Source organism: Coturnix japonica, chromosome 3 (genome assembly GCF_054131305.1).
Source record: "Coturnix japonica strain WE chromosome 3, WE-NBRP24, whole genome shotgun sequence".
Taxonomy (NCBI): Eukaryota; Metazoa; Chordata; class Aves; order Galliformes; family Phasianidae; genus Coturnix; species Coturnix japonica.
Window position 1 is genome coordinate 48,073,159 of NC_140665.1, and position 15,990 is coordinate 48,089,148.

Below are 15,990 nucleotides of genomic sequence, written 5' to 3' on the forward strand. Positions count from 1 at the left end.
AAAAATTAATCTAAAATAGGAATTCAGAAATTTTATGGTATTTCTAGTTCTGCCCAGAAGGTCAAATTCATCTTATAAAAAAATATATCTGTCATTCTTCACAAGTGGAATTTCTAGTTCTGGAGTGCAACAAAAGAGTAGGCAATGAAATCCGGTATTGTTCATCCAAGCTGCCGTCCTCAATTTTGTAGATCTTTGAAGAAAATAAAACTCTTTCCCTGCTGCAGCAGTGATTTTAGTTGAATAGATGGTATATGAAATTTAAAAATAAAAATAGAAAAAAAAAAAAAAAAGAAGAAGAAAATGTTTTTACCTTAAACAATCAGAAAAATCTTTTTGCATTAATCTACCATAAGGTTCATGTAATGCTTCACCAGCTGGATTCAACCGGTGAACACATCTGCAGCTGAAAATCTTTCCTCAAAATGTAAATTAAATGTTCCCCCTCTGAAAACTGGTATAGGAGAGTAAAAAAGCTGGGTGAACAGTGGTTAAGAGATACCTTTAAATTTCAGAACTAGAAAGGGACAGCACCAATTCCGAACAAAGAGAAAAGTTTGAGTGTGGGATACAGAGTTACCAGTAAAACCAATACTACCACAACAATGGGCATAACAGTAGTTTCGGAATCAAACATACTTTAACTTCCAGACACACATACTCAGTGCAGCAACCATAACTGAACCAAATGTCATGACTTCACCACAGTTCTGACAACAATTGATGTTTCTCTGTAAAGCTCAATTTCCTGATGGCAAACAATATTCACTATCACAGGTTGAGCAGGGCGAAACAGAAATAAGAACAAATCTATTTCTCTCTGCAGGACATGTCTGAAAACAATCCTTATAGAGGTGTGAAATAAATGCAAAACATTAGAGTTAGTGTAACCTCAGCTGTAATTTTTAGGTGAGGCTGTCAATACTGGGTATCTTTCCACCTTTTTTTTTTTTTTTTTTTTTTTTTTTTTCTCTTTGTAGGTTTTGGGTTTTTCATCCATTTAGTAATATCTGGGGGCTGGAACAAGATAAGATACCGATGCTGCATGAAAACACAAGCTCTAAGCTCACTGCCCATTATTTCTCCACTTGGCAAACATACCCATGGGCCAGCTGCAAACAACCAAGTGTCATTCTCAACCAGTACTGTGCCAGGTTGGCTCCATCAATAAGCAAAAAATGTACAAGAGAAGTGATATCTTAAATGAGAGATTTTGCCTGTTTAGAGATTCCATATTTGATTTGAAATATCAAAGTATTTGAAGTATGTAGCACCTCTGTCATATATTCCTAGTCTCTTATCCAAATAGGTGGTCTTGAAATTATCCCTTGGAATGAAACTTAGTTGGGCAGCATTCCTCTGAGAAACTGCCAAGAAGCAGTCATTTCTTGTCCTGGAGATGATGCTTCTTTGAGACTATGAGGACTCTAGCTTGCAAATGCTCCAGAAGGAAGAAGTGGAGAGAAATAGGTGCATGAACAAGCTGTTCACAGGGGAAAGAAAAGTTTGTTCAATGAGCAAAAGCAGGAGCATTGCTCTAATACTGAAGACCAGGCTTTACGTCTCCTGAAGTTCAAGTCATGAATTATGAGCCTGAGAAGTTATAAAAGGCTATGATCAACAGCTCATCTTCTACAGAGCTATACTTTTCTAAAACCTCAAGTGTCCTTACAGAAGCGTGTCTAAGAAAAATCATTTTCTAAGGTCATGTGCCCTACATTATTGCTTCCTCATCCTTTAAAGTGTAGGACTTGGAAGATAAGAATTCAGGCATATACAACAGACTCCATTTCATCTGAAGAGCAGAACTGGATCAGCCTGTGACCATCTGACCACTTGACTTGGCCCATTAGCAAGATCTCATTCAAATACTGATGTTCTATAACCTCTTCAACTAATCAGTAACTGGCATCACTTCAGGTATACTTACAAGGGAATTCCCATCAGCTTCCATGAATGGTTTCAAAGCTTAGAGAGAAAGCTGTAAAAAGAGAAGGTTTGTTTACTTTAGTTCCTCTTTATATTTTCATATAACATTAGTCTTGGCAACAGAGTAAAAAAAATGTTTAATGTAATTTGTCTTGCCAACTTCATACTTCCTTCTCTCTCTCCCTCAAAAATAGATCATTCCTTAAGGTAGCACTGTTTTACATAAAATAATTTTACTGATATAGAAGTCAACTATCAATAAGAACAACTGACTCAGTATTATCTAAGTTTTTCTATTAAATAAACACACTAAAATTCATTAATACAGTTTGATGGGAGCTGGCTTTTGTTAGTTTGTTTGTTTTCAGGGTCTTTTGATTGGTTGGTTAGGGTGTTTTTAGGAAATGAATAGATGTTAAGTAAATCTTGGAGTGTCTTTCCCCCCTTTCCTGATGTGAAAGATAGCAATAGAATTTTTATTTCTACTTCAGCTGAGTTATTCAGTGCTTTCTGAGAATTTTAACCAATTATTCTGCCCCCTCTCCTCAATGTAGGGGATTTAATAGTTCACTACCTTAAAACAACCTGCAGCTTTCCAGAGAGCAAAATCTGTGTAGTCCAGTAGTATACAATAGGTTTTGTATTCCAGGGTTAGACAGGTAACTAGTAGCTTTGTGTATATAATTTCATTTAGTACATTAATTACAATCAGTAGTCAATTCCCTACATGATTTTCCTTATGTTGGTAAAATTAATATATAACAAAAAAATCTATGTAGCAGAGATAGTAAAGGAAAACATATCAACTGCTTCATCGCAAGCAAAGTTCCTATGAAACTCATCTCTCTGTGTATGAAAGAATCACTCAGTGAAACAGGGGAGAGTAGAAGACTTTGCTGAGGTGAGCAAGAAAGGATTTCTAGAAATAGAGACACTTCAGAAGAATTTCTAACAAGAACATTTTCCTGTTATTAAAACAAATAATTTAAGATACATGCCATTCCTCCTACATCATAATTGTTTTATTTTGCAAATAAAATATTAGGAAATAAAAACCCACCTACTGGCTTCCAGCAATTTCAAACCAAAAATAGAAATACAAACAAATTTATATTTTTCTGACTCTCAGCTTCTTCTATGCAAAAATAGAAGGACACACTTTCTAAAAGTGGCTCAAACTGAAGTATTATGAAGATGAGGAAAAAAATTACAGCAAATAATTTCAAGGATGTTTAGAAATAATAGCTATTATAAACAAGCAGAGGAAACACCTTTACTTATACAAGCAAATTAACATCAACTTCAAATGCTGGGCCAAAAAGTAATGGAATAACAGACAAAATTATTCTAGTTATTGTTACACGTGGACATTTTGCCTGTCAGTTTTTCATTTCATATATACTTTGGGGTTTCGGGAGCAAGGAGAGTGTGTGTAATTACACAAACTGCTCAAATTTGAATCAGCCACTATACAAGAGAGAGGAAAAGCATTAGTTAATTGGCAAGGAAGTGTTTCTGCCTGTATGACTTGTGCCAAAAGAGTTGTAATGGCTTCCAGCAGGTCTTTCTCAGTGACTTTAACTCAAACTTTTGTTTGGCTTCCAGAAACCAGCTAAACAGCCTTTAAGCCAGTATCCAGATTTCAAAAGCAGTATTGACTTCTGTCTCATTCTAATTAAGCATAAAATTTATTATTCCCTGTGTATGGAAGGTGTAAAAATATGTTCACTAGAGACTGGTTCTCATATGGATAGCCTAAATATTTCCCCTAAATAAAACTATTCTGGATAAGTTACACTGTGAAATAGCATTAAGATTTTTATGCCTTATCAACTGCTGCCAAACCAACATTTAGGAAGGGCATGCCTTGTTTATCACCACACTAAAATAAAGTGCATCATTTCAATTCTTCACAGCTGTGCTATGGGAGAAGCATCTATCCTTTCTGAATAGATTATTGGCTTAAGAGGAGGAATTGGATAAATATAGCAACGGTAGTCAACCTCCAAAATTCCCTCCCACACACTACAGTTAGGATCCCCTGCTGAGCCATGTCCATTCCATGCCCTGTGATTTTAGGTGGTCACACCATTCCTCAGGCTTCACCATAGTTCAGGAGCATGCCAGTATTGGTGGTTTTGCTGTTAAAGGTGCTTTCCATAGCACTAAAACTACATCTGATCTTAGGAGTTTAACAAACCATCAGGAGACAAGGACTGAGTTTACACCACAGGGAGTCTGTCCTGATTCCTAAGTGGAATAGATGCAGCAGGAGAACAAGTGGCCCAGACCCCTTCATTTCATAGTATTCATTAAAGACTACATACATGCATGTACATATTCTGGCCCTGACTCAGGTGGACATTAAATCTGAAGTGGGATATCACCTGCAAAAGGATATCCTAACCACCAAGGTGAGAATGTGGTGTTCCAGTCCTCCCCTTAAGCCTCTGGAATTGCAGTCAGCTGTAGTGAATGCTGATGGAAGATGGAGCAAGTCAGACAGAGATAGAAAATAAAACTAAAAACAGTAGAAGTTCTTCCACTTCAAAGGGCTTTATAATGGAAAGAACAAACCTTAATCTCCCACATCCCACAGGATAAAATGTAATTAATCTACTGGATAAAATGCAAATAGGATGGTTTTACATTATCAGTTTGTAAACCTACCTTTATTTAGATTTATTTAGAGGTGTTGTTTGATTTCTCCCTGAATTGAATAAATTACGCCAAAAGCAGTTTCAGGTAGAAGATTTCCAATTCAATTTTCTGAATGATTTTTTTGTTTTGATTCAACTGCTGAATTATAAATATCAGATTGCATATCTTTATTTATTAGTACATTTTCACTCCTGCTCTTTCAAGAGGAGTAAACAAGTAGGTACACGAGAAATAGATGTTGCAACGAATGTGGAAACACAGCAAGTGACTTATCAGGAAATATCTTGCAATCATTTCCATTTGACTACACCATTTCTTCTGAAATAAATAGAAATACCTCTGTTAAAGATCAAAGGCAAAGTTAAGTTTGGGGGGGGGGGAAGAGAAAAAAAAAAAAACCTTGAAAAATAACCCACTGATTTTCCAATGATTCTCATTTGGGGGAAAAAAAATAAAAAAATAAAAAAATAAAAAAAAAAAGCTGTTTTAATCCATTAGTAATACTCCTTTTGCAGAATTCAAAATCTACATGGCCTGACACTGTCTTACTGTTTATTACAATGACATGTCTGCCAGACATACCTTCCAAGCATCTCTCAGATGACATCCAGTGTGGGTATATGCATTTGAGCAAAATATTCGAGATACGCAACCTGAGTCAAACTATTTGTATTACAGAAGCACCCAATATGTACCTAGCTCAGTTTCTATTCAGATAGCACTGGCAGAAACTAATCAGAAAAATTCTGTTTTTATCAAGCACCAAGTCAAGGTTACAAAAAAATCTGGAAAATAAAGTTTTTGCTTTCCATTTCTCACATTGGTCACCATCTTTAACATATCTGCTGATTTAATGTTTGGCTGCCTATCACAATCTGCACTTCAATGGGCAACAAATTGACAGGCAATATGAAATTAGCAATAACACTACAAAAATGTGCCTAGAAAATCAATGATTACTTAATCACCAATCTCATTCAGAAGCATTAGGAATAACATTGCTTCAAATTAATTATAGCAGTGCTTGAAGCATTGTCCTGTGTCAAGGAGACAGCCTTATATAATAGTCCTAAATTATCACATTACTTCTAACTGAGGCTGTTGTAACAATGCAGGGGAATACAGGGGAAAAATTATCACAATGATTAGTAATTGCCCTTAGGTTTACTAGAGATCAATTTAATCTGCAAGAACCTTATCATTTGCTACTAATTAATCAGATCTAGTCAGTTATTTAACTGGTTAATTAAATGTCTAAATCAATTGTCCTACTTGCACAATCGATTTGTGATCTGCAGATTTTTTTTCATTTCCCAACTCACGAGGAAAGTCAGGTATCGAGCTGGTGACATGCAAAAGGGCAAACAGACACTGACGTACTTTTTACAAAAGCCATGGGCAGTGCCACCTCGGCTGAGTCACCATTACTCTGTATTTCCAAATGTAAATGAAACAACACCTTTGGTATTGAAAAGAGCAAGCCTATTAAAACATAATTATTAAAAACTAAGTCATAATTGTCACAGAATACTTTCAGCATTGGCCCCAATGGATAAACTTAAGCATAAAAATTAACCTTTGAAAAGCTGTATAATTTCTTATAGCAGGCATTGCAGAAAAGAAATTCATCTGCTACACTATAACACTATTCGTTATAACTTTAATTTAAAGGTATTTGAAAATGATTCACTCCCCCCCACCTGCAAGCAATTCAAAAAGAAAACTTCTGGTTCTGTTTGGTTGAGGGCCAGAAAAAACTGGAACAAAGTTCACTGTTCCTGCCTCTGAGACAAAGAGGTTTTCGAGACATCGGCCTGATGGGATGGCGGCCAGCCTTGGTCAGCTCGGCCAGGGAGCCAAGAGTGAGTGGCGGGGGACAGGCATTGACAGCTCCAAGAGAGCAGCTGGCTTCTAAAGGAAAATGGCTGGGAAGAAAGACAAGTTTCAGTAGAAGAGATGAGCTCCGGATGCTTCTGGGGCCTTCCAGATGAAAAAAAAAAATTAAAAAATTTTAAAAAAAGAGAACACAGAAATTAGCAAAGCATTTCTGCCCCAAACATGAATTTTCATACAGACTCCTTTCAACATGGAGCTGATTCCTAGAGCTGTTGTGCTCTTGGAAAGTCATGGAAATCCCAAACAAAAACAAATGACAGAAGACAGTGCATCATTCTGGTCTCTGTTTTTCAGATCAGCCATTCAGCAAACACAGCCTTGATGGAACATGGCAAAAACTAACACCTAACAAGCAAATAAGAGGGATGCCTCCTTATCACAAAGGCCCAGGACCACATTAATGCTAAACACAAATGGTGGCAGTGGCAGGAACCTGAGCTATCCTGACTGGAAGTCTGCTTTGAAAAACATTTACTCTGAAGGCATTACAGAAGGTTTTATGCACCTGTTAGTTACAAAAAAGTAAAAATTAAAAAAATAAGAATGACAGCAATAATCTACTGCAAAACATTTTGTAAATGTGTATGGAGATCAAGAAGTGGGGAAAAAAAAAAAAAAAAAAAAAAAAAAAGAAGAACGTAAAGGTACATTTATCAAAATGAACCAAATTTGCTAAATCAAGAATAATTTAAAAAAAAACCCTTCCAAGTGTAGCTGACCTGTTCCTTTGTTGTGCCCTCATCACTCCTCAGAATCCTTTCACGAGGGACAGGAAAGGAGTCTACTTTGCACATCCTACCTTCCTGCTCTGCCCCAATCCACCCTAAAGACTAAGCAACTTCAGGGCCTCCCCCTAGAAAACAGTGGGATAATTTTCTTGGATAATTTTTAATTGTCCTCCTCACCCCAAGTTATCATGTGTATGTAAACTGGCCTCAGAGAGAAGTGCTGTGGAAATGGCTCAGGTGCTTGTAGCTGCTCCTGCCATGATTGCAGGGATGCTTGGGGACAGCACAGCCTCTCACTAGTACCAGCAGAGCCAGCATGCGGACAGCCATCATTTGACTAAAGGGCATGGTGCCAAGACTGGAGTAGAAGCTCCCAGCTAGCCTATTTTATGCATGCAGCTGCTCTCTTTCTAGGGCACCACGGACAGAATTTTCTCCTTGAGCAGTACCATTAGCCCTGTCGAAAGGTGAAGAAAGGACGTTCAGTTCCATTACAGTTGTATGCAGTGTAACACATCATAATAACAGAAGCATGTTTCTGCCTCCCATTTTAGATGAAGGGAAAAAAAAAAAAAAAAAAAAAAAAAAAAACTGGAAAAAAAAAAACAGGCAATGCTGACTGTATCTATACAAAATGCCAACTATTTGCACCTTCGGAGAAGCATCAAGAGAACAGCTTTTTAAAAAGCGAAGTAAAATCATTATACTGATCCTTATGAGGATGAAGGAAGAGACAGCTTTTTCTTCAGTCAAAGACTTCCACTCCATGTTTACCATTCACAAACAAACAAACAAACACATATCATGAGAACTGCCTGATTTTTCATTAAGGGGTCAGGAACACAGAAGAATTTATATTCTTTTCACCCTTCACAGTACACGAAGTACACAAGTGGTACTCAAGTCACACTGCTACAATAGAGCAACCCTAGTGGGAGGTATAGCAATGGCTAAGTGTCCTGACAGACTGCAATGTAGGAGGGTGAAATTGCTCCTGGACTACAAAGAAGACTGGTTGGCCTTAGAAATAAAAAAATCAGGAGAGAGAGAACCCTTCCTTTGAATTGACTTTAAATTGTCTAAAGTATTGGGAGAACCACAAGGTGGTGGAATAGAGAGGGAAAAAGTTTGGTGAAATATAGCTTGTGACATCTAAAACTCAAAACCTTCTGAGAAAATCTAGAAATTTTTCTTGTGAAAAGTTCAATTTTTGGTTTGCTACAAACAGTTCAGCTGCATTACTCCTTTGGAGAAACAATCCCTGCTTTACTTTCAGATTTTACTGCAATGAAGGGGAAAGAAGAGAGTGTGCGCTTGTTTGAACTAGTATCATACACTTTGTCTCCTTTTCTGTTTGGATGATTGTAGGCTGATGTAAAGTAGCTCCATTTTTTTTTAACTTAACTCCTAAACAGATATATTCAAGTTTTACAACAGAAAAACAAACAGCCAAAATAACTAGTAGACTTTCCAGTGATAATAAATGTTTATAAACTCAAAATAAAATTAGCATTAGCAAATATTTAGTAACAGTTCTTGGCTACAGTAATTACAACCTCAATAGTTAATCTTACTTTTGTGATCCTATTTCAACTAATTATTTTTAATTGTTAGTGAGTTTTCCTTCTCGTGCCTTGTGCCATTTTGGCAACAAAACCAACCATGTTAGAATAACTAATTAATGAGCAGTAAATGCCTGGAGAAAAGCTACCACATGCTCAGTATTTCCCTTTGCAAAGCTATAATCTATACCAGTTGAAGAGTCTGAGACTAATATGAGGATTTGAAAAGTCCATAATTTGTCTCATTTGAAATCAGCTCACTTGATGACACAACTTTCAACACACACTTTTTCTGATCTCTCAAGCTTTCCTCAAGCAGCACGACACATCCTGTTTGTGCTGGCAGCTATAGAGCTTCTCGTGCCTTCTGACCAGATGTTACAATTTAGGACATCCATTTTGCAATCATTTTCAAGACCAACATGTTTATAATTCTCCTGCCCTGTTAAAGTCTTTGAATAGATTTGAAAAAAATTGAAAAGTCTCCAAATGATTTGGATATAGCTCCTCTGTGCACATCAATGGCAGAACACAACTGAGTTACTACTGATGTTACTACTGATGTTGCTTTTCAGGTACATGGGCACAACCAGAAACATCTCAGCAATGAGACATGGATGTGAGGAGAATATCTGAATGTAAAATCTTATAGAGTACCAGTAAACACTCAATTTCTTGAGAAATCCAATACTCCCCATTCCTTAAAAACTGAACTTACATACATTACATTACATTCAGTAATGAGAATTAACTTGAAAGTCATCTAAATAAGAGCAAGAGAAGCACCACACTCAAGCAAACCTAACAGGCCAAAATGACAACCTTAAATTCTGTCAACTAGTGTGAAAGTTCTGTTAAACTAAGGTGCTGACAACATAACAATGACAAGAGAAGATTTTTCATCCTCAAGATATCATAAGTTTTGTGCTTCCCTCCCACAGTATCAGAGAATACGTTTTCATTGAATAAACCAGAAATCTTGAAAGAAAATAAGCTTAATAAACTTTCTTAAGAGAATACACAGAAAAATCAAAGTACTTTAAAGTCAAAGGACTTTTAATTTTATCTTAAATGTCTACTACTTCAGAGTTCATGCTCCAGCTCTTAGCAGAAGAAAGTGAGCTGACCACAAGTATTAGGACAAAGGAATGCTGAAATATTGAACTCAAGGTTGCCACGGCTGAAACTTCACAGGGTTTTGTAAGACAGGTCAGTAGTTCTAATAGCTCTATAAACAAGATGTCAGTCAAGGTTATGGCACATTTCATAAAGTGTTGCACAAGCAACCAGTATGTTCATACTGCATGAGTTCATTAAAAGTAAAGGACTGCATGAGAAACAGTGGAGAAAAGATAGAGATCTTAACTGAGCTACTAGTATTCTCACACATCTGCAGGCAGCCATAAAGGGCCCAAACGTAGTGCAGTGGAACATTTTATAAAGCGATGTAATGGACCAAAACAGGAGCAAAATAATTTGGTGTGTTATGTAGCTATGTTTAAAACACTGCAAATGTTTCCATCAGGAGGCAAATAGGCCATCACGCAACCACCATCTGAAAGTGGATCTTATCAGAAATCATTGATGTGGGGGAAATGGTGAAAACATTATGGACTCAGGAATTAGCTGACAGAAGAAAAGGTCTCTCTTCTGTTGTTGCAGAAACCTAAGACCAGAGTTCAATTGCTGTCATCCACTATTCTAGAACTGGATCTCCACAATGCATCTTTGCTGGCAACTCAGCTTATTCCACATACAGACAATGTATTCAGAATACAGACAACTAGAGGAAAGCTTTGCATCCCTCTGCAATTGAGTATGCTCTGTGGCACTTTAGAGCACAGCTTCAATCTTAGACTCAGCAGGGGAGAAAGTGCTTTAAGTGTGCTGATTGTGTATCTGGGTGCAATCCACAAGACTTCAGATAGAGACACAAGACAAAAATCACACCTGAAAAGAACCCCCTCCGGTGCACTAAATTTCTAGTACATAATAACACTTTCTGCTTCTCCACTCAACCCCCTTTACCTCATTTCCCAATTTCCTGCATACTCTTGACTGAAAAGTTGTTCAACAACAAATTCTGGTAATACAGATTCCTCCTTACCACAAACATCTTCACACTGTTGCTTTCTCAGAAAATCTGACTATTTGACACCATCTTTGCTCTCCTTGAGCTTTGTGAGATCCACACAAATAATTTGATTGTACTAGGGAGATACAGAAAGTTCTGACACAAGCAAATTAGTATGTGTCTGCTAAGACATATTAACTATTGAGATTTAAGCTAAACTAAATTACCTAGCAGCAGCATTTGCTTTATATTAAGGGAAAATAAGCACAATTAATATGACTCAGCTCATGCAGTACTTTGGTAGTGATTTCAGCAAAAAGCTATTCCTAGAGGAAACACATAGACTTCAATGCACCAAAGAGTAAGAGCCTGAGTTCTCTTGAGACCTTGCAAGAAGTAAAGAGGAAAACAAAGAAGCTACAGAATGTACCAGAGAAGAGAACTATTTAAAATTGTTCACAGTTTTACCACACAAAATACTGTTAAAGTAGTTGTTTGGTGAAGAATCAGTAATGAGGATTACATTGTATTCACTTCCATTATAACAGACTATGTGTGAAGTACTGTAAGAACACAGAAGAAAAGAGAAGGGAATTCTGCTCCCAACAGCTTCCAGTTTAAGACAGGTTACAACAGGAGGTTATAGACAAGAGCCAGACTTCCAAGATAGCAATGTGACAATAGTCACCAGAATCATGTGTTAGATTTCAGATAGTGTCAAGTTTTGTGTTAGCTGCCTTAGCAAGGGGCTTAGAAAAATAATGTAACAGGTTTAGGAGCATATGAAGGTATTGTAAGAAGGGAAAGAGGGAATTCAAAATGAGCTAAAACTCAGTTTATGTAAGACACTGTCCAGAAGTGTAAATAGGTTGGGAGACAAAGAAGCAGAAAAGAAAATTAGCACTGCAGCTAGTTTCTAAGTTTATATGAGGAGGTGAAATTGTTTTTGTCAAGACCAGAGAATTTCAGTAAACGGAACATGAAATAATGACAACTTAGATGACAATCTGTTTGTGTGCATGGAGAGTGAAAATAGTTGAGAGAATGAGCAAAATTAACCATAGCTTGGAAACAAGATGAAGAACTGAAGAAGGCACTCGGAACATAATTTCATCATAGCATATCAGAGAGACAGGACAAACTCTGCCAGAAAAAATAAGACAGCTTTTTGTTATGGGAGTAGACCTCTCTTTAAGAATGGAGAATCCACACACTGATGTTTGTGAACAAAATCACTCAAAGAGCAGAGGAGAAATGGATCAGAGGACAGGATGCTTTAGCAGACCAAACACAATATTTTGGGGTATTGATAGCATCTCCTAAAAGATAACTAGTTTGTCTCAAAAAAAAAAAAAGGAGAACCACTGGCAGTCAGAGTCACAGAAAGTAAGTAGAGATTCTCCGAAAAAGAGTCAAATATAAATGCCAGGATTAAATGATGGCAGAATGAAGACATTTTTGTTGACTGATTGCACTTAAAGAAATAAAAATATACTAGTTGAGAAAAAGGAGAAAGATTAAAGGAGGTTACTAGGGAAAAGGAATCCTCATTCCCCAAATGAGGAAGCCATAACTGCAGGTGGAGCAGTTGAAAAAGGGGTGCTAGTAGGTGGGACAAGGCTATGGCACTCTGTTGATTTTTTCATCTTGGAAGCAATCAGCAAGACCTGTCTAGAGATAAAAAAGACAAGAACACGGGGACAACTGAAGTATGACTTGGCTATGCCAGAGGCAGGGGATGAAGCTCAAGGAGGACAGACATGCTTCAATCAGAGGAATTCAGAGTATTCATGGAACATATCCAGAGATGCCCCATAGCAAAAGCAAAAGAAGCAAATGCTGGAGAGCAGCCAGACTGGAACTTGATGATAGGAAAGAGAAGGGAACAATTAGAGAGTAGAGGAGGCTGCAGAAGAGAAATATTTTTAGAAATGCACGTCACTAAGGCATAAACACATATAGACACTTTGAGAATGACAGCTAAATGAGCTATGCCTTTAACTGCATGCACTGCTTTTCAGAAAAATCCTTAAAAGACAGAAACATGGCTTTGCTTCAACCAAGAGAGAAACTGAGATGCAGAAAGGGGTAGTATACGTATATTAGCTCAGCGCCCATCTCCCTGCTCAGTGATTGTGTAACCATGTGCATCATGGTTTCATTAGCAGTAAGCGATGCAGCAGGCAGGACCCTTTGTCCAGGCCCATAAATAGTACTAGCTACATTAACCATAAATAGTATCAGGTACCTTAGCAGATGGCTGAGTGATCCTTTGAAGACATCTCCTTGCCCAAAATAATGAAACTATTCGACCTGTCATTTAGAAGCACAGCCCTGTGCAAAACATTCTGCATTACTGCTTCTATGTCCAGAGCCAACAGCAACTGAAAATCTGCTCAAACCTCACCATGGCAAGCTAATTTGCATCATGTTCCTTGTCTATACCATTTATTAGAGGGAGTGCACAATACTTCTTCAGTACAGTTTCTTGATGCACTACCACTGTGTCCTTATCTAAACATATCTTCATCCCATTCATTCACAACCAAGTCACTTTTCTCTTTTGCTAGGGCACATATAGGCATGCTGAAGGGGTGGGCAAAAGTGTCAAGCGGGATCACTTTGCCACCTGAAATTAACAAGGACAAAATAGATCAGAGCAGTTTAACCATCACTGAAGCTCTCCAAGCCATGTCAGCTCAATTACTTCCCCAGTAGACTTTGCAGCAAACACACAGATCTTGGAGTGCATGCCTTGCTGGACATGCAGTACCCTGCTGCTGCACCCACTTGGGGAAATACACTCAAAACTGAGAAGCAAATGGTTCTTTCTGACTGCTGGACAGCCTCAGAAGAAATCAGATCTCCCAGTAAGCATGAGGACAAGCAGCAGGCAGCTAGCACAAGAAGCTCATGAGAACATTAAAAGCGTGGTATAACTGGCTCTTGCCATTTACAGAACAAAACAGAGCTTTCTGTCACCCTGTTTCTCCAGGATTCCATGCAGAAGCATCCCGTGCTATTAAATCAGGATGAACTGTAAACAAAAGCAAATGCTTTGCCACTGTGAGTACCCACTCCTCCTGCTCTGAGGAGTAAACTTCTCTCTCTTAGGTGGCAGTGAGTCAGAAAGCAGGGAAAAGTCAAAGTAGTGAAGCCTCTGAAAGCAGAAACCTTCAAAACCTCTGACTTAAGGCACAATGCAGGACTGCCTAAAACTCAAAGGGTGTGCACCCATGTCACCAGAGTCAGCACCTATAGAGGGGCACAGTTTCCTTATCAGAAAGTGGCTTTTTGCCTCTAGAAACTGTAAAAAAGTCACCAGAGGGGAAGGTACAGAAAGAACATATGATGAGATGATACCAAAACAATCCCTCTCCTATTTATGAGTTGTTGCAAATCATTAAAAAAAAAAAAAGAAAGAAAGAAAGAAAAAAAAAGAAAAAAGAAAAAAAAGGTGTAACTAGCAGACAAGGAAATTCTATTGAATCGAATTGCAGCTCCTGATCAGAGACAATGAGCCTTCTGAGGACAGCAATTAATATAACTGACATCGTGGGAAAAAAAAGCTTTAATCCTACAACTCAAAAATGACTTACTGAAAGTAAACAGGTAAGGAAACGATTAAACAAAGTGTTAATCTCAGCTCCCACCAGAGGAGTATTCTGTGCAGGAAAACGAGTCCAGAGATGTAGTCAGTATTTTGGGTTTTGTGTTTCAGGGCAAAGGACAGAAGACAGTAATTCCAGATGTCCTATTTTTCATAGTGAGAGTGAACCTATTCACATAGTACTTTCTCTCCATCTTTACTGCATCTATTCAAGTCTATGAAAAAAACATTAAAATTAATGTATTCCAAGACCTTTTCATATTGAAAACAGCAGTCAATCTACCCAGCGCTGTCACCGCAAAACATTACATTTGACCCCCATATTGCACAGTACATACTCTACAAATGATACTAGCTTTATACAACTTTAAGAACCCAATATCAATAAAGCAACTGCTGCTTCCATATGGCTTGCTTTTCTTCACAAACATCTGATTTGCCTGATGCAATGATGACTACGCTGTCACCCTGACCTTTTCTGGATCTCGTTGAAACATAACTGAATTGGACTTGTCAAGAGCAAAAATTGTTCACATGCATCCTGACACTTGTCCTCACTCCACAATCAAGCTTCACTATTTCTGATTAATCCATTATTTTTAGGTAACCCGTTTGCTTTTTTAAACTACAGCAGAGGAAAGGGGAAGCATAAAATATTTTATGCAGCTATTTATAAAGAAGAGAAATTACGTGCCAGCATGAGCTTCCCTTATTGCACCGAGTAAATGTTACTTCTCATCCGCTAAAACTAATCTTTTTGTTTTAAGAAGAAAGAAAACAAGAAAGGAAAAAGAAAAAAAAAAAAAAAAGAAAAAGAAAGAAAATACACGTCACGAGGCAAAAACAACTACGTCCATCACTTAAAAGGAAAGAAAGAAGCCACAGCCTTACCAACAGGGAATTCTGACGAAGAGCCACACTTGTCTTGTCAACTCCCATCCCTCACGAAGCAGAGAGAAAACTCTTACAGGAATAAGTTGCAAAGCTGAAGTTGCCCAAGAGGAAACTGGTGTGTCTTTTACAAGTCATGACTATGCAAACCACAAGCCAGGCATCAAAGTAAGTGCTAAAAGCCATGCCTGTCAGAGCCATTAACGCTGGAAACAAGCTAGGTAGAAATAAAATTTAGCATTGAACAGAAAAATAAGAAATATTATCAGATAGCTAGTTTTAAACACATAGTTTCACAAACAGAAATTGGTTAAAAACTTAGAATCAAATACATCTGAAAAAGGCTCTGAGTGCATTGAGACAGGAGAGCACAGGATAGGTGCTCTGTAACAAATTCCACTGTGCAAGTCTCAGTACAGTCTCAGCTGCTGACCCATTCTTCAGGTGTCCCTTCAGCCTCACTCTCCCAGGGGTCCTCCAAGGAAAGACCCTGCACCCAGAGGTGCCAAGGTCGCACAGCAGCCTAAGCCCAGACATGCTGAGGGAAGCCCTCGGGACAAAAGGAAGGACGAGCATGAAGCACAACCGGTTCTTTTTTTTTCTGGGTCACCTACAAGGTGTGTCCCAGGAAACAACATC

General features: G+C 37.9%; 1 protein-coding gene across 5 annotated transcripts in view; it reads right to left on the reverse strand.

Moving 5' to 3' along the window:
* The window catches only part of IPCEF1 (interaction protein for cytohesin exchange factors 1), a 59,440-nt gene that overhangs the window by 36,313 nt on the left and 7,137 nt on the right, over window positions 1-15,990 (reverse strand). For 4 of the 5 annotated variants that reach the window (XM_085541525.1, XM_015858203.3, XM_085541524.1 and 1 more), the window contains exon 2: window positions 1,931-1,981. In XM_085541525.1, coding sequence (XP_085397651.1) covers window positions 1,931-1,954 — 24 coding nt within the window. In that variant the 5' untranslated portion in view covers window positions 1,955-1,981. Of the gene's footprint in view, window positions 1-1,930; window positions 1,982-15,351; window positions 15,473-15,990 lie in introns of those variants that run through there. The other variant, XM_015858213.3, reaches the window with a different exon arrangement.